The 21,529-nt window shown below is 35.8% G+C and overlaps 4 protein-coding genes across 4 annotated transcripts in view; all 4 read left to right on the top strand.

Moving 5' to 3' along the window:
- The window catches only part of LOC136970051 (calbindin-32-like), a 211,602-nt gene extending 200,003 nt beyond the window's left edge, over nt 1-11,599 (top strand). Inside the window, exon 12 of the transcript XR_010879933.1 lies at nt 11,586-11,599. The gene's annotated coding sequence lies outside the window, so the exon portion shown is untranslated. The remainder of the gene's footprint in view (nt 1-11,585) is intronic.
- LOC136970068 (protein tolkin-like) lies at nt 9,407-12,613 on the top strand. The gene is made up of 10 exons (XM_067264439.1): nt 9,407-9,589; nt 10,656-10,722; nt 10,808-10,890; nt 10,966-11,089; nt 11,168-11,349; nt 11,428-11,649; nt 11,725-11,940; nt 12,197-12,316; nt 12,385-12,534; nt 12,603-12,613. Exons 1-10 carry the CDS (start codon nt 9,502-9,504, stop codon nt 12,611-12,613), a joined length of 1,263 nt encoding a protein of 420 aa, XP_067120540.1. The 5' UTR covers nt 9,407-9,501.
- Nucleotides 12,604-13,523, top strand: LOC136970052 (tolloid-like protein 1). Its single transcript, XM_067264420.1, has 4 exons — nt 12,604-12,789; nt 12,871-12,996; nt 13,070-13,236; nt 13,308-13,523. Exons 1-4 carry the CDS (start codon nt 12,786-12,788, stop codon nt 13,491-13,493), a joined length of 483 nt encoding a protein of 160 aa, XP_067120521.1. The 5' UTR covers nt 12,604-12,785; the 3' UTR covers nt 13,494-13,523.
- A 4,350-nt stretch (nt 13,524-17,873) lies between these two features.
- Nucleotides 17,874-21,387, top strand: LOC136970079 (tolloid-like protein 1). The gene is made up of 12 exons (XM_067264452.1): nt 17,874-17,908; nt 17,970-18,061; nt 18,130-18,253; nt 18,343-18,518; nt 18,837-19,055; nt 19,152-19,370; nt 19,441-19,560; nt 19,750-19,895; nt 20,173-20,368; nt 20,439-20,564; nt 20,633-20,796; nt 21,137-21,387. Exons 1-12 carry the CDS (start codon nt 17,874-17,876, stop codon nt 21,311-21,313), a joined length of 1,794 nt encoding a protein of 597 aa, XP_067120553.1. The 3' UTR covers nt 21,314-21,387.
- The last annotated feature ends 142 nt before the right edge of the window (nt 21,388-21,529 follow it).

Genomic DNA, 21,529 nt, shown 5'->3' with positions numbered 1-21,529 from the left:
TTATGTCCAACAGATGGCGCTAACTTCCGACGACCTAAGTTTGCTTTTCTGTGAGGCATTATGCTTTTCTGTGAGATTGGACTGAAGCAGATCATTTTCTATCTATCTATATAAATAAAATATAACGTTCGTTTGTTCCTACCGATTCCTTTGAAATTTTGACACAACGTTGCATTCGAATACGCACGTGTTTTTATATAATATACATGTCGAAATTCCCCCCAGTGGGGGAGATGGACGGGATTAAGGCTTACCGTGAAGAACTCTGCTTCTATTATACTATTTTACATGCGGTTTTTTGCGTTTTAATAGGTTACGTCAACAGAATATACACTAAAAAGGGATTTTTCGATATTCCCCAGCGGGAAAAGTGACGGGATTAAGGCTTACTGTGAAGAACTCGGCTTTTATTATACTATTTTAGATGCGTTTTTGATTGCGTTTTGATATAGTACGTCAAGAGAATGTGATTTTTTGAAGGGATTTTTAAAGAAGGGATTTTTTGAAATTCCCCCCACGGGGGAAGTGTTATACATTTATAATAGATACGTTTTGAGCCACAACAACGCGTGGCCGGGTCAGCTAGTTTAGATATAAAGTAAGGTTTAAAAATCAAATATAATAATTAGTTAAAGTTTAAACTTAAAGTTTTGGAGCATCTGTCAATAAAATACAAAATAACAATAAATAAAAATAAAACAACCAAAAAAACAAAAGAAAAAGCAAATTGCTTACCTATAAACAAGAAATAAGTTAGTAACGAAGACAGCACAGACAGATGATCTCCCCTTACTAACTCATAAACCTATTGCCCCAAACTTCCTACTGATACTGATTAATAGAGGTTTGTACCTAATTCTAAGCGATCAGTACGTGCAACCAATGTCAGAGTTCTACCTGTTATCAGAGCGGTTTGCAAAAATTTCCATGAATTTTTGCATTACGTGCTGGGCCACCACAACCCTGAAAATTCAAATATTAATATTAGACCAGTATTAATTAATAGTCGTTGACCGTCCTCTCTTCCGGAAGGAGGTCAACTAGCAATACTCTTTTTGGTCGAATTAACTTCGATCTCTTTCCTCAACACTCCCTTCTTCCTATCGGACCGGGCGACATGGTGGCATTCGAATAGGAAAATGATATAATGCGAGTTTACCGGTCAGCACAAAATATGTTTTAAGCGTTTTTCGAGGATGGACACCGTCAACCGGGCGACAAAATTAGAGATGAACAGTAGACAGAATACAAATTTTCGAAATCGATATTTAAACCCATTATAAAACCGTGGCTCTGGTATGAGAAATAGTGGTGCTTTTAAAACCATCGTGTAATCTGCCCCCACGTTGCCACTAGTTGTAAAGAAGGGGGAGAGATTAAGAGAAAATGCACCTAATCTCTCCCTCCTTACAACCGGTAGCCACGTGGAGGCAGATTATACGTCATTGACAGATTCGCAATTAACGAATGTCGAAAACGTTAAGAAGGTAATAATGTTGACAACTGCTGGGCTGATTTCTGACGTCATAGTCTGTCTACGGAAAGAATCGACTTGGATAGTAACTAATGAGCATCAGCCATCCATCTCTTAGTTGTGGCAAGTTACTTCCGGTTTCTTCCTCACTTGTCAAACACGTCCCCGCCATTATAAACACTATTGTGACCAGAGGGTCGGCACCTCTTTGATGCCTTGTCAGGATTGACACTACCGTGTCTCGGCTGACACGGAAGCCGCGGCGGTTCGGAAATAGGTTACGCGAGCGGCCGCGTGCGTGGGCAATTCGGATTCGAAGTGAGAGAGCGCACCGGAAGTGACTCACGCAGAGGTTAGGGTAACGAGACAACGTTTATTTGAAACATGACGTTAGAATACATGCGGTCCTCGATCAAGAGGGAAATATCTAAGGTACTTTCGCGGTCGGAGAGAGAGAGTTTACAACAATTTCGCGCGGCGATAAATACCTGACGTAGTGGCGGGTCTTCCTTGGGCGGGAGCAACCTCGTTGACAGGAGTCAGAAAGTTCGGTGATGATGGGACGGTATTTGGTGGTGGTTAACGTCGATTCAGCGGCGAGGTTAATCCAAAGCTGGGGCACTCACTAATTCCGTAAGGTAAACGAGAGGAAGAAAGAGCCGGAGGCGATGTGTAGTAAAACTAGGTGAAGACGGCACTATCAGGAGAACGGACTACGACTTCCGGAAAGTCCGTCTCTTGTTACTGTATATTCAATTGACAACTTGGCGACAAGTTGTCAATTGAATATAACAAGAGGTTATGAGAAAGCGTCTTTTAGTTACTGAGAACTTACTGAACGATTAACTCCCAGGTGTGGAAGTTGACAGTTACGTTAAGCCGGGAGGGTTAGAAAATTAGGTTGGGTAAACAATGCTGAGTCTCACACTATTATCGAAGCTTCGTGTTTATAAATTTACAAAGATATTTTAAAAACTTATGTTTTTATTACAGTTCGTAATTATTTGTTTTATTAGTAACCAACAGGTATGTCCGGCATCGCCGGTCCAAACAGGAAAATGGCTATAAGTATCACAAATTTGGTTATTTTAGCTTAGAATTGTTACGTTTATCGCCAAGTGTCGAAGACATGAAATCGGGGGAAGAGTGGGGTGTCCGGATTTCATGAAAGTCTATATTTTAAATAGAAAGAAGAGTGCAGAGAATAAACATGAAAAATTTGGTGCAAATCGAACAAAGGGGGATGAAATCAGGGGAAGGGTAGTCCAGGTTTCGTGATATTCTATATTTTCTCGGATTTCGAACTAAAGAATAATTTGGCGCAGATCGACCAGAAACAAATAATAGAGAGAGAAACATTTTATATCCTATATAACTGTCTTGTCTAACAGATTAAGCAATACCGATGTTACGTAATGATTGAGGAACCATCTAGCCTAACTGTTCCGAGGAACAACCTAGCTTAACAGCTCCAACACTAACAAGTCTCTACTTTGAATCGTCCAATTGTGTATCCATAAAAGAATACAGGTGTCTCCATACAGTCCATACAAGACCAATGAGAGCGACCAATAACTCTTTCTTCTATATAGTCTGACGTTTATCCAATATGTCTCATCGCCTAAATAATTTCATTATTGTGAAGATAATTAAATGAATATTTGTTTAAATAGAAAAATTATTATTTATCTATATCAATCAATCAATCAGAGTTTTATTCGTATTAGGCTATTGCCTGTTACAACAGGGTGTTATTATTAACGCACAACCATAGCAAATCTCCGATGGCTTTAATATACAGTACATCCAATTACAGTAACAATAATTATTTACAAAAGTTGAGTACTTAACTCTTCACTTATCTCAAGCAATTTCATAAACGGTTGTAGCCTTTAGAAAATCCATAACTATTGAGTACTTTAGATAACTGACTTACCCGATTTCTATACTGCCCATTCATCATTGATTTGTGGTATAATTGCCTCAGTAATATTGCCGGTAGGTTTTCACCATCTCTAATCTTAAAAAATAATTTAATACATCTTTTTATAATTTAAACCTACTCAGTTCCAGCCTGAGTGCTTAACCGGGTAAGTTATACTCTAACGTAAATATTTTACGTATAAACTTGTTCTGAATAATATCCAGCTTCTGATATTTAGTAAGGTTCCAAATCGGAGAGGCGTAGCTAGTAGCATTCACTATACTAGAATTAAATAACTCAAAATGAACATGAATATTCTTTAATTTAATCGTTGAAAACAGTTTCACCATGTTGTTAATTAAATTAACTTTAACCACGCTCACTCTAACCTGTTTTTCGAAGGATAAATTTGGTGTTAAAATAATTCCCAAGAATTAATTTCTTGTACCACCTTTAGCTCTTCATTGTTAAAATAAAAGGACATATTCTTCCTGGGATGAAACCGTCGTCGTTTCTATTACAGTATTTGTCCATATCGAACGTATAGAAATTATAAAGATGAGGAGACCAAGGATCTCCTTGTAACAAACCCCGATCTATCTTAAACGACGGCCATTGTTTATTGTCTTGTTTGAGTATCGCATCATAATGACCGAATAGTAAATCTATTATTCTCACCAATTGATCCTCCGCTTGATATTGAATCATCATCTTTTGTAAATCTGTAATGCTCACGGCATCATATGCCTTCTCGACGTCCAAGAATAGTGCAAACACCTTGTGTCTCTTTCTACGAAGCTGTAACTGGATAATTGCCATCAACAGAAAAAGAGCCAATTGCGTGCCTCTATCCTTGATAAATGCAAACTGAGTGACATTCCTATAATTATTTTTGTTGATTCAGGTTAACCTCTACACGCGGCTCTCCCCAAATTACTTGGAGCCTCTGTTCCAATTCTATTAGAGCAAACATATATTTTTCAGTTAAATGGGATTGTAATAACTCACCAAGATGTCTATTAAATAACAATAATAGGCTTCCGGAAGGACGTCCAAATCTCCTTATCCTCTGAGCTTTGCTGCTTAACACCACGTATTTTCCTTCAAGGTATTCTTTATCTACTTTATTTATATTAGTTATCCATGTTTCGGCGAACTCAATTATTGAGTGCGACTTTATATATTCTTTTAAAGTATCTTTATATATTTTTCCATGCAATCCCTGAACGTTCCAAAAGACTATAAATAAGTTATTATCGTCTTCTCGATTTGTTCTTTCAAAAGATGGATCGGTTAAGTTATCATTACCAACCAGATTTTCCGTATTCCAAACATGATCATAGATCATCTCTCTCTTTTCTATTTTCTTATTTTTAACCTTCAGCGTGCACTTCAAATTCTACCACACCATTTACTGAATTTTCCAAGCACTTTCTCAAACTATTCCTTTTCCTTTATTTTCTTCTTTCAGTGAGTTTACATTGGCCTTAATAGCTTGCAATTCAGTATTTAACTGCAAAAATTTCTCCTGTATTAACTCGTAAATTGCTTTTAATGTATATTGGGATTCTTCTACTTCCTGTGCTTCTGCTTCCTTTAATGACTCAAAATAATTATGTATGTTCGTATTTCTCACTGTCCCTGATCTAGCTTATAAGAATCGTCGTCAATTTGGTAATATTCCTCATTCGGTATATCCACCAGCTGATTTTCCTTCTCCATTTTTTTGAAGTTCTCTTTGCGTGGTCTTCCACGCCCCTTCTCTGCATTTCTGCTCGACTTACTCGCTGTGGTGAACGAGGAAACGGGCCTGGATTTGTTTCAATACCCGCAATAATTAGTAAGCACATAATTAAAATCAAACTTAACCTATTAATAAATTTCCATTTCCTCAAATGAGCCATAATCCGCTTCCTTATAATTTTCATGAACACCAGAATGACACTATTAATCTCTACTAAAAAAGTCACCAGCACCTCCGCCGACCTACTCATACCCGCCATTTATCTATATCTAGTTCCCAAATGTTATTCTAAATTTTCTAACAGCCTGTCCATAGAATCCCATTATTTAACCTTAAATTAAAGGTTAAGTAATGGTGTTCATTGGTAACGGTAATTAAACTAGAACATATCGTTAGCCTGTCTATCCTTTTACACCTGATTCCTTCTTACCACAAACGTTTTCGATAGAAATGAAAGTTTTCCATGGGAATATTGGTATCAATCTTTGCATTTGGTCCGTAACAATATGTCCACATATCTATTATTTTACAGTAGTAAGACTTCAAATACTGCCAGAAAGCATAGGTTTCAGGATCCTCTTGCAATTGTTCCAGGAACTAGTTAAACTCCTCAAATTTTGGCCTGTCTAATTCCATGATACGAGCCTTTGCCGAAGCGTAAATTTTGTTCCTTTTATCGTTATCACGTATGGTGTGGAGATGATCCTTCAAGTTTTGTAACATCCAAGTGTGCAATCAATACATACTCTATCCCAACCAAATTTTTTAAACGTAGTGACATAATTACCAGCATAAACTCATTCCTGTAAAGTCCTTCATATTCTCCTTGTTTAGAAAATATAACAAGATTGTCTTCAACCCAAGCAGCTACGCTGGTGGCATCACTTGTGTAAACTTTGATCCATGTAATACCACATGACCTTTTTTTTTTTTTTTTTTTTTAACTCTTTTCGCCCTGTGGGCACTAAGAGGGCCTCTTGTAGTAGGCCCATTATGGGTTCGGCCAGGCCCACAATGGGGCGACCGGGTGGTGAGGGACGGGGCCCGACATATCCGAACGGACCACGCCCCGAAAAATTCCTGGGGATTATTCGACCCGTTCGGATTCGATCCCGGGTCCCCCAGAGCGGTAGGCTGCCACCTTTACCGCTCGGCCATCCGGCCGTCAACCACATGACCTTATGTTGCGAGTCTTTCTGTGAAGTCGGATGGAGTCTCAACGATCAAATTAAACATTTACTTTATTCAATAAAAATATATACGATAATTTTACAACTATATAACGATATGTCAAAGGATTATAAGTAAATCAAAAACAATCAATCGTATGAATTTTCCAATTATTACTATCGAACTATCCCTATCACCGTTTCGATAGATCCCATTTCTATATTAAAACTACCTTAAAATCTAGGTCCTAATCGCGACAGAATTTACAGTTTGCCGCGGGTAGATATTTACCTCGTCGATAGGCTGTCTTCTATCGCAGAGATCTTCTAATGTCGGTATTAGTAAATAACTTGAAGAGTTATTTAGTAGAAACGCTAGCTGATCATTTGAACAATGACAATTATATCGACTTGAATATGACGGAGATTTACTTGACAACTTACAGAGACTGAACTACATCACAGGAACTGGACGTTTCTATCTGGGCCACCAACAGGAACTGGACGACTGACAGGAACTAAACCACCCTGGATGGCCCTTTGTAGGTCCTTTTATACCTTTTTGTCCGCTTCTTGAATCAGAACATGCCAAAAATGTCAATATCGTATGAAAAGATTGTTAACAACCAGTCTGAATTTTTCTCCTCGACTTCCGGCGTTGAGCAATCATGTCAGGAAGGAGTTTTGTTAAAAAGGAAATGTTATATTGCTACTTCCTTGTCGAGTTTTCTCCTAAAGATCTTGACTTTGTTAGCTTTTATTTAATACTTTCGAAAATTATTTTGTTAAATTTCATTCATTTTAGGGACATAGTCCGGTTCTTACACTTTTGTCAGGCACACCCTTAATGATGTCCACTAAATTAAAAAAAGTAAAATACAGCATTAGACTTAATATATGTTATGTTGATTAACTAAACGTACGGTACTTTGAATAGAATGAATTACTAACCTGTTATAGCAGAACCTTCATTCTCTGTGAGATTAATGTGTCCCAGACGTTTGTCATGATTAATACGTGTTTTATAGTATATGACGTCTAAACCTCCGTCGTTTTCCGATACACTGATCTCAGCTGGCCAATGATATCCTACTTTAGCTGTCCTTTGAGATTTCAGGTGCCTTTTCCCACTGTTCTTGGATAAAAATGTGCCACTTCTGTTACACAACGTAGCATCGGCCAATGCCAGTTGATTTCTTCTTTTGTCCACCAGGAAGTACAAACACTGTCCACGTTCACTTCTAAACCTCTTCAAGCCAGCACTTAAAGATGCATTTTTAATTAATAGTAAAGCATAAACATTGTTGCATTTTAAGAGTTCATACATAGGGTCTGTCCATATGAAAACATTCCTACCCGCTTCAGTAGCAAACCGGTGTTTTTCAACATACGCTTGTTCTGCAAATGCACGTGCAATTCACTCCTGCTGCTAAAGCTGTTTGAGCACAGATAACAAGCAATTGTTTTCCTTTTTTCGACTCTCAATGTCAATTTCATGAGTTAAACGATAATGTCTTAACAAGGAACATCATAAAGAGAACGTCTCGTCACAATACCTGCAAACTGCGAGTTCGCATTGTAGTGATAATATTAGCGACAGATTATGTGAGGTTCCAGACGGGATCCGAAATCGCAGTGTGTTAATTATACAAAAATTCCTGAGGCAAAAACAAGGAGACATCGCGCTCGATCATTAAAATTCTAAAATGTCATAGGAAAAAAAAAATAACGGACTAAAATACGAGCGCAGGTTTCTTGGTTCTATCAACATCTACCGATCAAAGGGATCCAGGGATGGTGTCGGATAGACCATCCATAGTGGTCCTTTCTCGTGACTCGAACCGATCTTGGCTTTCACCTGGAGACAGGAGAGATACCAATCGGAATGTGAGACAAAGAAATTAGGATCAATCAAAACGAAAGATTTGAGGAGAAAACCAATAAAAACCCCGAATCTCAAGGTCGAAAAGCAGTCCCTCTCTGAGAGTAGGTCTACATAAGACAAATCCGTGTCGATTGTTGATAAAACTCTCTAATTTGTCAGTCGACCGGAACTCTTTGTTTCGCCGTATGAAGAGCTTGGATAGCCAGCTCCTCATCCACAACAGATATCTCTTTTCTACTACCCCGGGGCCATCGATTCAAAGTGTCATTAGTGACTCAGACTCAGACATCAGACTCAGTCTTCTCCGTAATTCGACTGCTCCAGCATACAAGCGATTGTATTAACGTCGAATGAAAACCACGGTGTACGTTTGGAGTAGCTGGACAAAAGTATGTAAGCTCCTTTTGAATCAAATAAACGGTTTTATGTAAAATAACCTGTGTTCACAGTCTCCGTCACCACCACTCACATACGCGTAAACCCTTAGCCATTTCCTGACGCGGGAAATATACGTTTCTCCCTCTATAGGCCGGCTAACTCACAATTAGAACAGACAAAGGTAGAAAGCACTAATAGAAAGATAAACAGGCTAGAAATACAAACACGAAGGCCGAGTTATTGGTTTGCTGTCCATTGGTCGAGGGCTTTCTCTTTCGTTAGTCGTGTGTGAGCTACAACGAACTAGAATATACTACATAGGGTGACTGCGACCATGGTCGCAGCACTCTTAGTGGCAATGACGGGTACTATCGACGAATTAGAATATTCTAGCTTGTTACTTTTACACAACACAAATGCCACGTCCCCTTGACTAAAAAGAAAATGGCGGACGTGTCTTCTATTTTCCTCAAACATGGCGTTACTTCAGCCACTCTATGTAGTATACTCTAGCTCGTTGATGGGCTGTCTGGAGACGCCTGTTAAAAGCATTACATTTTTAACGCCATCTGCTGGAGATCGAGTGCATATCCAAAATGTTATCAATACATCCCCCAAAATAACGAAATTCTTGTTAAACTTTAAACTGTTTCCTCACTGCACGACTTAAAAAAAGATATGTAAATTAAACAATGTAAAAATCGTTTATGACTTTTCATTTTTATATAGGCATACTTATTAATTTAACGAATTAAAATATCGTTGCACTTAATCAGCGTGGAAGGAAATTCAATTCTTGATAAAAGACTTCCCATTACTCTATTCTCGCATAAACAATTCAAAGCAACAATTCTAAGGAATTTAACCTGTATTTTATAATAATTTTATCAGTTTGTAAAAAGGGAACGGCAATTACATCGTTAGATTATGATTAGGTTTAGTGAAAATCAAATGTTGTACGTTTATCTTCTGTTTGTGATCTACGCCAATCAATTGAAGATGCAAGAAAACGAAGGTGAGGAATGGGTGAAACGTGAAAATTAAATTTACGTACGGCAATGAAATAACTAGTAAATACACGAAATAACGCCTGTTAATTTATTTATGAATAACATACCTTAAATTATTATTTCTAATATCGTGTTAAATAGGTTAATGTTTTGGTTTGGTTTATTTGGTCAGTCAACGAGATACCTCCCGGGCGGACTTTCTATGGGAAACAGGCCCCTATTTAAATATTACTCGCGTGAAGAAAACACGGAAAATTCCATATGCCGGCCCTCTGTCCAGGCTCGAACTCATAACATTTACCAGTGGTTTTATTCAGTCGGCCATTGCTGGGAAAGAGGTTATTAAGCATTTATGGTTTAGCTTAGCTAGCATTGTAAAATTGTGGGTGATTATCTAAATCGTGGGTTTTTTTTATTTGCGCTTGTCAAATATTACGAGTATAAACAGTCAATCTGCTATCAAGTTTTTTTGATATATGAATGCATTATTGAGGTTTTTCGATTAGAAACTTTTTAGTTTAGATACAGCACGAGAAAACCTAACTGAATACAGTATTTATTCTAATAAACATCGTAGCTACAAGATGAAAAATAAAAAAAATACATAAAAAGCGCCCTCTGACAGTATTCGTACTCACAAACTGGCGCTAGTGTTATTCGAAACGTTCGCTAATTGGCTGTTGTTGATGGTAACAAGTTGTAAACTTTCGTAAATGTTTGCCCATTAACTTCCTTATCGGGTAACACGTTTTATGACGTCAAAAGTGGTCAATAGACTGCTGTCTGCAAAATCGTGTAGCGTTTGCCTTCCTTTATCGCATTTATACTATTAATATTCTTCGCCCAATAACAAAGTAATAAGAGTAAATCTCCCTCTAGCGAACAGCGCAGTTGCAAGCTGGCAAAAGCTAGACAGTATGCTGTTTATTAGAATAAATACAGTATTTAATCGTGCCGTAACTAAATTACAGTATAAAATTTTACAATCAGCACTAATACTTTTACGTATATTAAAAATAATACTATACAGAAGTGTAACTTTAGCAATCTAACATTGATATAAATTTCAAGATAAAAGAACTGACGGACCGATTAACGAGGACAAATTCAAAAATGTCATTTTAAGTAACGAATCGAGGTACGAGACAATTTAAATTTGTCAAATTCCGAAATTTTAACTTAATAAAATTGTAATTACGTTTTAATATTTAACACTTTAAAAGGCAAAAAAGAGCCGCAATAAGCGACCACGATAGACTCTGGGAGGAAGGTGTAATTCCTTATGAAATCCAACCCGATTGCTCCAGTAAGAGGAAGATTTTAATCAATTTTTTAATCATTTTAATTTAAATTTTACACTAATTACACTTTATTCATTCAGGAAGCTTGTCGAAAACTATCCGCTCGGCAATGGACGAATGGGAAGCAAAAACATGCTTGAAATTTGTCGAAGCAGAACAGATACATCCAGAAAAATTAGTTATTAGAAATAAAGGGAAATGCGGGTGAGAAAGATGTTTAAAATTACGAAATATTTTACTATTTTTAAAAATAAAGATGGAGCTGTATTCGATACGTCTTAGTTGCTGCACTGAAATTGGTAGGAGATATAAATTAAGGCAATACCTGACTCTAGATGAAGATCAGTGCAATTATAAAGAAGCGGTGTTGCACGAACTCGGCCACACGATTGGCTTTGATCACGAACATAAACGACCCGATCGTGATAAACATGTCAAAATTCTATACGAAAACATCGAGAAAGGTAATGTAATATTAGGCTTTTCTTCTTGCAATCCATATTTTCTAGCAAGAATGATTATAAAACTTGAATTCTCAACAGAGTTTTCGAATCAGTTTTCGAAATTGGATAAAGGCGAAGTTAATTCTTTGGGATCTCCTTACGATTTTGATAGTATTATGCACTATTCTTCAGACGTTTATGCTATTTCGTTAGCGAATGAAACTATGCAAGCCTTAAATTCCTCAGTTTCTTTGAAGGAATTCAAAATGGCACTTAGTCCCACCGATATTGAGCAAACAAACCGATTATACAAATGTCCAAGTAAGTTACAACGCTTTCGCTTTCAGAGAAAAATCTTGTACTGTAGATGAATTGTACTAAACGATGCTTTTTCAGATTGCTTATTCAATTTATATGATGCTGAAGGGGTGGTAATGACTGATGGTATCGATTTCAAATCGGAAACTGTGCATTGCCAATGGTACATTAGAAGGAATCGAGGAGAGTTTATCCGGTTCTTTCTTGATTATGTGAACATACTTGAAAGCGAAAATTGTGCGGACGGGTATTTGGAGTTAAGAGATGGCTACTGGTCAAAATCACCCCTTATTGGTAAAGTCGATAAATCAGCAGAAAATACAGTATGGCCATAATTAAAGTTTTCCTATTCACGTTATTTTTCCTTCTTTTGTTCTGATGCTGCCTTATTTATACTAGTGCTAGTAGTGCTTTGCTATCGTTGCTTTGACACTACTACTATTGCTGGTGCTAATGCTCCTTTTATTAGTATAATATTACCAATAATAATGGAAATATTATACAGTAGATAACAATATTTATATGTTAGCGCTTTAAATTTTTGTTTCAGGTAGATTCTGCGGAAATAATTCGTTACAAAAATACTACCAAACCCAATCTCATACACTATTAATTACTTATAAGTCTAATAACGCTTCAAATTATGCAGGATTTCTACTGAATTATACAGGTGAAGTATTATAATTAGTTGAAGCTTCTATTATAACAATAATTACTTATGTATTCTTTGTGTTTCAGTTATTTGCACTGGAAGAATCGAAGCAGAAAGAGGTGTTTTAGAGAGTGAATATTTACAAGAATCTTATTCCATTCTTTCTCAATGCAAGTGGATAATTGCAGTTCCACCAGATTATAGAGTAGCGCTGCATTTTGAAGCTCTAGATGCAAGTATAGATTTAATTTTATACTGTTAAATAGAAAGGACATCTAATTCTAAATAAGTATTCTTTTTATAGAGCAGAGCTGATAACAACTGTTCCTCCTATTATTTGGAAGTTCTGGATAAAGCAAACAATGAAATTCTAGATATATATTGTGGATTACAGCAAACTAAAGATGTGGTATCTTCTAACAACACTGTTTCACTCACATTTGTAACTAATGACTGGAACAGTACAGAGTTTGTAATACGGTTCTTCATGGGTAAATAAAAAAATACGTCATTACTTCTGTTTAATTTTAAAAATTAATAATTGTTGGCAATTTTAATTTATTCTCTAAAAGAAATCGACGAATGCAACTTACCAGATAAAGGTGGATGCAACGACATATGCAAGAACACAATAGGGAGTTATTATTGTGAATGCCAAACTGGGAAATTAATGTTTCCCAATAAGAAACATTGCGAAGGTTATAAATTCACTTTAAAATCGGCCTATGATAAATTTGCATAAATAATGATAATGATTATGTCTTTATTCAGATATTTTGGATTATTGTGGAGGGATTTTGAATGTATCAGAAAGAATCGTCATTGCAAGCTCACACTTTCCCGAAGAGTATCCAGAAAACGTGATGTGTGAATGGGATATCCTTAACGAAAATGTTCAACTGACATTTTTATACATGGATGTTCAAGGTTCCAAAAAAGTAAGCAAAAGTTACTTATATATTAAAGGTAACTTGCCATATTATATGATACATTTTGTTCTGTTTTGAAGGGATGTCAGGATGAAGTAACTATAAGCGGTCATAATGTAAGTGATAAGATGTATTGCGGATGGCGCACTCCAGAATCTCTAATTTTAAGTTCTACATCTGGCATTAAAATCAAATTTAATTCAGGTGAACGAATTAAGAAGTGGAAGAAGTGGATAGGATTTGCAATAAGTATTGTACCTTCCTGAGAAACTAGCGTATGAAATCTTATAGTGTAAATTTTTCAGAAAAAGTCTGATGTATTTTCCATTACCTATTTACATTTTAGCACAGAAGGAAATGTCCAGATATTATGTGTGAAATGTTATGTATGAATAAATGAAAAGTGTCAAGTGTATATTCATTATTCAAATGCCGTAATCTTTTACCAATACAGCAATAATTACTTTAAACTCGGAAACTGTAACCATAATCATCTGATTAATATAATTTTTTGACAGAATGTATACAGACTAACCTTAAAATCACCTATTAGTTACTCTGTTCGAAAAATTTCGACCATGTATTAACAATACACTTATTCTTATAGATTTTGTCCTAAATAGAACATGTGTTTCATTTGTGTTGATTGGCTCTCATTTTCGAGAAAACAGGAGATTTGAATACATCTAACATATAGTTATCTTTCTAAATCAAATACTTCTGGAAATCAAGATCCATCAGTTTCCTCATTAAATAATATGCTTCCAATTTTCTTTTAAATAATTTTAATTAAATTAAACAGGAAAAAAAAAAACTGAGAAGAAATTTTGGCATGAGTTTCTTGGTGGAATTAGGTATTAATTTAAATATTGAAGCCATCAACCGAATAGTTATTTGACTGATGGAATTCATCAGATCCACGTTACAATGCACACGGGACATCAGTGGTTTTCTTAATTAATGACAAAAACTTATTTCTAAAAACAGTAATTTAAATACCATTAAATATTCATCTCTCGATATTACGGTATGAATACGAAGTGCTTATTGTATTTTGGACACGCGTTTGCTATAATTTCTTTTTATATCCCCGTGTATGTTCTTTGCTAAACAAAAATGCTTAAATTTTCGTACGGCGTCAGTGAGCAACTTATATATTAAAGGTAACTTGCCATATTATATGCTGGTAACATGGCGGAACAATTTATTCATCACGATCACGTGATCGCATCCGTATGGTACAATACGTCATTAACTTGCTACATGTATTAATTAATTAACCAAACACTAAAATTAACAATGAATGTATTGTTTAACAAAAAATTAGAAATAAATTTCACTTAAATTACTTTGTTTGATAACTGTAGAGAACACTTCCATAAAGGTTACACCATTTCCACGACAAAACATCACTAACGACGTCATACTTACTAAATTTGCATATTTACACATGAACACATTCCACGGTCAGATTGATAAATTTGCATAATTCAACACACGTTATTAGACAGCTCCATCTATTAGTCATCACTTAATATCCTGATTCGAGATTACCGGAAGCGCCGCCATTTTGACACCATAGGTAAATATAACCCGTTCGGGATCTGAGAAACTTTCCATTGTTTCTAATGGGAAAAATTGACTCATACTTCGAATGTCCTCTTACATTCAAAGTACGAAGCACCACTGTATTATTTCTGTATGATAGCCTTTATCGAAGAAAGAGATAAAGGGTAACTCTCAACCGTTTTCAAGAACAGTGGAGTAAAATTCCGAACAATAAATAATTGCTCACCTACAATTATTTAATGTAAATACATCATTTGAAAAACTCCTTTCATGTTGCCAGTTGTAGAAATGTTTTTTTAGAACGGGCAACACTGTCCAATAACCGAAACCAACGATAAAATGGCGGAAAAGTACGGGGTCTCAGAACTTACTATACGGTTCCCGTCAACGATTTGTTTTCTTACGTTATCAACATCAAACGATTTCGAATAAATAACCAAATTACTCACGTGTCTTGTAGCTGCTTAATCCGAACCAATTTTGTCCAATTTATTCCGTCGAATGAGCCAGTTAGCAAGAGTAATTACAGCAACTTAAATTGACGACATCTTTATTTTCAGAAATTGCAGACGACTTTTCGTACATGCGCCCCCAAGCGGTATTAATTGACGATTGTAATTATTTACAAATTTTACAATAAAATTTACAAAGTACTTATCGTGGATATTCTGCAATAAAAAACTAAATTTTGTATTAATTATGCATATTAAAATTGAAATTGTATAGTATATTGTCTGTTTCGTTCCCTTATTCGACCCTCAAAATACAGATGGTGCCGGTGGTGCGGAGTGTCGACACGTGGAACGAGCACGTGTGAAAGATGTAACTATGAACTACTAGAAAACGATGTTTTTACTTGTCTTAAGACATTGATTCTTCACCGATCCGAATACAATCCATACAACAAATTGTCAGCTTATACCCTTAATGGAAGATCTTTTAGGACACACAAGATAACAGATTTTACAAAAAAAAAGTCTGTACATCTAACTGTAGCGTTAGAAGCTTAAATAATAAATACTGTATCTAGAAATAATGAACACAATACAAGAATACAACTGCATCTTTGGAATATTAACAAAGTCACAATGAACTGCTCTACTTTCCTGTTTCTCCCGGAATTACTACTACATAATTAGCAGATTATTTGCTATCTATGTTGTTACTATTCATTGATAAATACCTCCCAGTAAAACGACTGGAAATAAATAATGCACTTAAACGGAAAACTTTCTTACAGAAAGAAGACACCAAAATAAGATCACTGTTCGTCGAAGAAAATCTATCAACAATGGTCAAATTATAACGGCGACAATGTACTATTTGAAGAGGGGAAGGCTAGGAAGATAAATAATTCAAATAACAATCTAGTGGCAGAAAGTTTATCTAGAATGTTATAGGCACAGAAGATTTGACCATATTAAAAATACTATTTTAGAAGGATGTATGAAGAATGAAATGGTGAAAGGAATCAATAACGTATCTAGGCACATTGGCATATGTAAACTTTGTATTTAAGATTATACAAGCGCCATTTAAAGGGAGAAATAACAAGTAAACTAGTGGAGATAAGTTACGAAGACTTTAGGAAGAGCTAACTACACTTATGTACACACGTACTTCACTCCGTCTTACGAACTGACTCAAATAATGACAGGACACGGAAACCTTAAGACATACCTTGCACGATTCTCGAAGAAATGTAAATGGCACTGTCCCTGCCATCTTAGGGAGAAAGAAGACAGCTATCACATCATTTTCTACTGCCCTAATTACTTCCAGGAAACCGAAACATTTCATCAACGTGGGGTGTAAGGAGAACATCGTCTGGCCATGTACTCCGGACTTGTTAATCAGCAACAAAAACATTTTCATGGCCTTCAAGAACTTTATCTTCAGTATTAAAATTCTCAGCTAGTGTAGCCACCCATGTGTGGGCATCGACTTTCTTCTGAGTCCCTTAGCGGCTGTTTTATGTCGGTTTCTTTTATAGCGACTCCTCTCGGGTTTTAGTACTGTTTTGTACTTGTTCGGGATCTACCCTGGTTTATATTTAGGTAACTATTATTGCATCAGCTCACACTTCCAAGGATATATTATAATTTTGTTCTATTTAATCTGTGTACACGCGATGTATATACATTGTTATTGTTTTATTGTGTCCGTATTTATTGTGCTGGCACGACGTATCAGGTATTCTGTGTGTAGCACTAGGTATACCCGTTTTGATTGTAAACGGTTCCCAGCCAGGCATCATGTGATCGCTCCTACTCTTTCCTTCTCACCTCTCTTCCCCTTGCCCTCCTTCCTCTCCCTTACGTTTATTCCCTCACCTATCCTTGGCTACAGTAGTGGGTAAGGCCTTCTCTCTTTATCTATCTATCTACATTTAATGTATTAATGGATGATAAAGCTGAGTTTCTCTGGAAAACTCGAGATCGAATAAGGAAGTTTTTCGGAAGGTGGTTCGTTCGGATATGTTGGGCTAAGTCCCCTAACAACCGGCGGCTCAATTATGCTAGTCGAATCCGCACTGGCGAACCCATGGAGGAGTGGGGAGATAATGGGGGTATAGAGTGGCTTCTAGAGTGGAAAGGTCTTAAGAATTCAGAATCGCTTAAGTCTAAATTTTCTTTAAACAATTCTTTTAATATTCTAGAAAATGCTTATTCTGATATAAATCTACATTTTATAATTTATTACCGAAGTTAATTGGAACATAGAAAGGAAATTCCTTCTTTTGTCAATAATATTTCCTGTTTGCCGTTATCAACACCAACGCAAATCGCTAACGAGCAATTTCGAGTTTAATGTAAAGTAGCGATTGACTTAGTGTTGAAGGATTAAAACAACTATCTTAATATATAGACAGGAAACAATGAATTGTTTGCCAGTGAATTCTGCTTTTATTCTACTTCCCTTCATTTTTGTTCAGGTCATACATCTGAACGGATACGCCATTGATAGCAGATCCATCCGTAAACAAGGTAAACGCAAGTGTTCGAATTTTAATGTCATAAATACAGTCTCGACTGTCACGTTATGTATAATTACTTACAAGGGAATTACTATTTTAGATGCCGACGAAAGAAATTCCGCATTCGGTTGAAAGGTAAGATCACACTAAACTCGTATTTAGTAAATAAAACGTTAAACATGTATTCTTCCTGAAGGATTTCTTATGCAAAAAGAGGCGCTGTTAGTGAAAAGTGGAGACTTTGGGACGAAGCTGTTGTTCCTTACGCAATCGATCCGGAATTACCGGGTGAGTTGTAGTAGTATCTTCACCAACAATACATTTTATGTTTTTAAAACACAATATTTCCTTTATAGAAAGAACCAGAAGACAGTTTATTGAGGCCGCAAAACATTGGGAATCTGTCACGTGTTTAAAATTTGTACCCGAAGAAGCAACTCATGCATACAGCATCTACGTCGAGCCTACTGGAAATTGCCCGTTAGTTATTTAGTTAATAACATACATTCTGAAAATTTGCAGTAGTGATTTATATAGTTGAAATATATTTTTTATTACTCCATTTTCAGTTGTTGTTCCACTTTAGGTAGATTCAGTAGAAGACAAACTTTCGTGTTACACGAGACGTGTAGCAGCACGGGGGTAATCAAGCACGAAATTGGCCACGCGATCGGATTTCAACACGAGCAAAGTCGTCCCGATAGAGATAAATATATAAAGGTTTTATTTGAAAACATTGACGAAGGTATTTATTTTTTAACAAACTCTTAAAACGATTCAAAAAACCGTATTCTTCAGCCATGTTTAACCATTCTTCTTAGTACATATCTCAGTTAATTGGCATTTGAGCCACCCTTTATACATATATATTTTCTTCAATAGATAAATGTTACCATTTTTAAGCTAATTAGTTATACATGGGCCGGATTTGTATGCGTTTGTATGCTGTTTATCTTAATGCTATAGGTGTAAAACCCCAATTTAAACAAGGATATTGTTTTCTGTATACATATTTACAGTTATGCTATTAATAAATACAATTAATTCTTGTATCGCATTATAGAGTTTGTTAAAGAGTTTGAGAAGGCATCAAGTTTCGAGATCGATTCTTTAGGCTTCGGTTATGACTTCCAAAGTATTATGCATTATCCTTCAAATATATTCAGCAAAAATGGCAAAGCAACTATGGAGTCCCTTAACGAATCGACTCCTATAACAGGAAATAGTGGAATGCTTTCTAAAATTGATATCGCACAAACTAAAAAACTTTACAATTGCCCAGGTAATTTAACAAGTTTGTAAAATTTATATAAAATAAAGCAGTTTAATCGTTATTCCATGAAGATTCTTCGTGAAGATGGATTTATTCTTTTTGCAGCTTGCTATTTCAGTTTAATAAAATCGAGAGGAATATTAAAAAGTTCTGAAGCATCAGAAGAGCTATCTACAACAGAAGGGAACGAATGCCAATGGTTCATCAAGGTAAACGATGTGAAGACCATCAGTTTTACTCTTGATTATACCCCCGAGGACGAGAATTGTTCTTCAGAATACCTTGAGCTTCGAGATGGATATTGGTCCAAGTCTCCTATTATAGGTAGGCTTCTCGTGTTTAATTTGGAATATTTAAGTTAAGAGTTAACAGAAAACCATTCTTTGTCATAAAGGGCGATTTTGTGGAAATCAAACTGTACAAAATACTTACACCAGTACGTCTAACAGCATTCTGATCGCTTACAAGAGTTCATCCAATTCTTCAAATGCTGGATTCACGTTGAAGTACATAGGTATTTATAATTTTAAAGTTTATTTGAATAAATAAAATGAAATAAATCATAATTAATTATGATCACCCTATAGAACATTACTGTATTTTACATATTGTATATTTAATTTTTCTCTTTTCACGAGGGGAAACTACATAATAATAAATAACTTTCATGAGATATTATCCCGACAAAATTTGTGTATTTCAGAAAGTTGTGGTGGAAGAATAGAAGCCGACGAAGGTACGATCGAAAGCAATCAACTACAAGAATATTCCTCACTGACGTCAGATTGCCAATGGATCATTGTGGTCCCTTTTGGATATGGAGTGGCTATGAAATTTGAAAGTTTAAACGTAAGAATAGATTTTTACTTATGCCCCGTTATGAAGGTATTTGAAAGAGGCATCGTTATACCGCTCAGATAAACCAGGAGATAGCGTTGAGTAGGGTGCTTTAATTACTGTCTATAGAAATATTCAGCAGTTCAAATGCAACCATAACTTGCAGATGCAATTCTGGTCCCATACTTAAATTTGCAACATGCCCTCTTTAAGGAGGACATGTTGTAAATTTGGCAGCCTCTAAAGACAGGATCGCACTGTATAATAGATATAATACGTGATTTTTTAGATGGAGAGTGAAGAGAACTGCACAAATGAATTCGTAGAAATCTTTGAAGGCGAAGGAAGAGAAGGCGAATCATTAGGAAAATATTGTGGAAACGAACTTCCAGATACAATATTGTCCACAAACAATACAGTTACTGTTTGGATGAAGTCAAACAAAACAAGTGATGCAAAGGACTTTTCACTTTCTTTCCTGAAAGGTAAATCGAAATCATTTCTTAATTTTGAAAATAACGAATAAGAAATCGAAAATGTTTTTATAATTTGTAGAACTTAACGAATGCGAATTACCAGATAAAGGGGGTTGCAGTGATATTTGTGTTAATACAATAGGAGGTTATTTTTGCGAATGTGAAGAAGGAAGAAAATTGTTTCCTAATAAGAAATCTTGTGGAAGTAAGAAAAATCACTCGACTATTTTTACGATACTTTAAAAATTTGACCGAAATAAATCTCTCTTACAGCATACATAAACGAGTGTGGTGGAGTGCTCAACCTTACTGAACCGATAGTCATTGCCAGTCCCAATTTTCCCGAAAGCTATCCGAGTTACAGCGATTGCACCTGGAAGATTGCGAACGAAAATGTTCAATTCACATTTATATTTTTGGATACGGAGAAAGGAAAAGTAAATTCTGTTTTAGTATAAGAGCGCTTTTCTCGTGGCGAATTTAATAAATATTCAATAATCTCCGATGCCACTTAGAAAATATACAGTGATACTTCGGAACTCGAATGCCCCAGAAGTCGAACAACTTGGAATCCAACACAATGATTGTACCGATGCGCATTATGCAGCACTGTTGCCAGCTTGCGTTAGTTTTTTTTGGGGGGGCTAGAAACAATAAAAACCCTTACTTTTTGAAATCCGTTGATAAGCGTTTGGGGTACGCGTAGGCCGAGGTATTACCGTATTCAAAAATTAGACATTTTTATCAATATTTATAAGAAATTTAATATCTTTGCAGAAAAAATGTAAGGATAAAATAGTCATTACGGGTTCAAATATTCCTAAAAAGACGTATTGTGGCAAGAAGAAACCCGCCATCTTCAACGTTACCGGTGTTCAGGATTTAAAGATGGATTTCACTTCGGATCGATTGCTTCAGAAGAAAGGATTTGCAGTTCTCTTAGAAGCAATTTAAAGCATTGAAACTATTCGCTTTCCTTTAAACAACGACTCCTGTGTTTTGTATAATAAATATAGGGCCTATACCCACGATAATATATACGAATTCATTTCTTAATGAGCTATTTTTGTTCCTCGCTTAGTAAAATGCTTCAGAAAAATTATGTAATTTCCTTAAAATTTTAATAAAATATGTTGAATTTTAATGACGTTAAGTTTATGCTGATCCGTT

This window comes from Centruroides vittatus, unplaced genomic scaffold (assembly GCF_030686945.1).
Source record: "Centruroides vittatus isolate TY-2023 unplaced genomic scaffold, ASM3068694v2 contig_1891, whole genome shotgun sequence".
NCBI lineage: Eukaryota > Metazoa > Arthropoda > Arachnida > Scorpiones > Buthidae > Centruroides > Centruroides vittatus.
This window is presented reverse-complemented; position numbering and strand designations above follow the sequence as displayed.

Excerpts from the sequence above, each read along its gene's own strand:
- LOC136970052 (XM_067264420.1), top strand. Across the intron at positions 12,997-13,069 it reads CAATAAGAAACATTGCGAAG|ATATTTTGGATTATTGTGGA; the intron begins GTTATAAATTCA and ends GTCTTTATTCAG. Across the intron at positions 13,237-13,307 it reads ATGTTCAAGGTTCCAAAAAA|GGATGTCAGGATGAAGTAAC; the intron begins GTAAGCAAAAGT and ends TCTGTTTTGAAG.
- LOC136970079 (XM_067264452.1), top strand. The coding sequence starts at position 17,874 with ATGCCGACGAAAGAAATTCCGCATTCGGTTGAAAG. Across the intron at positions 17,909-17,969 it reads ATTCCGCATTCGGTTGAAAG|GATTTCTTATGCAAAAAGAG; the intron begins GTAAGATCACAC and ends TTCTTCCTGAAG. Across the intron at positions 18,519-18,836 it reads ATTTGAAAACATTGACGAAG|AGTTTGTTAAAGAGTTTGAG; the intron begins GTATTTATTTTT and ends ATCGCATTATAG.
- LOC136970068 (XM_067264439.1), top strand. The coding sequence starts at position 9,502 with ATGATTAGGTTTAGTGAAAATCAAATGTTGTACGTTTATCTTCTGTTT. Across the intron at positions 10,723-10,807 it reads ATTTTAAGTAACGAATCGAG|GCAAAAAAGAGCCGCAATAA; the intron begins GTACGAGACAAT and ends ACACTTTAAAAG. Across the intron at positions 12,317-12,384 it reads ATTTCTACTGAATTATACAG|TTATTTGCACTGGAAGAATC; the intron begins GTGAAGTATTAT and ends TTTGTGTTTCAG.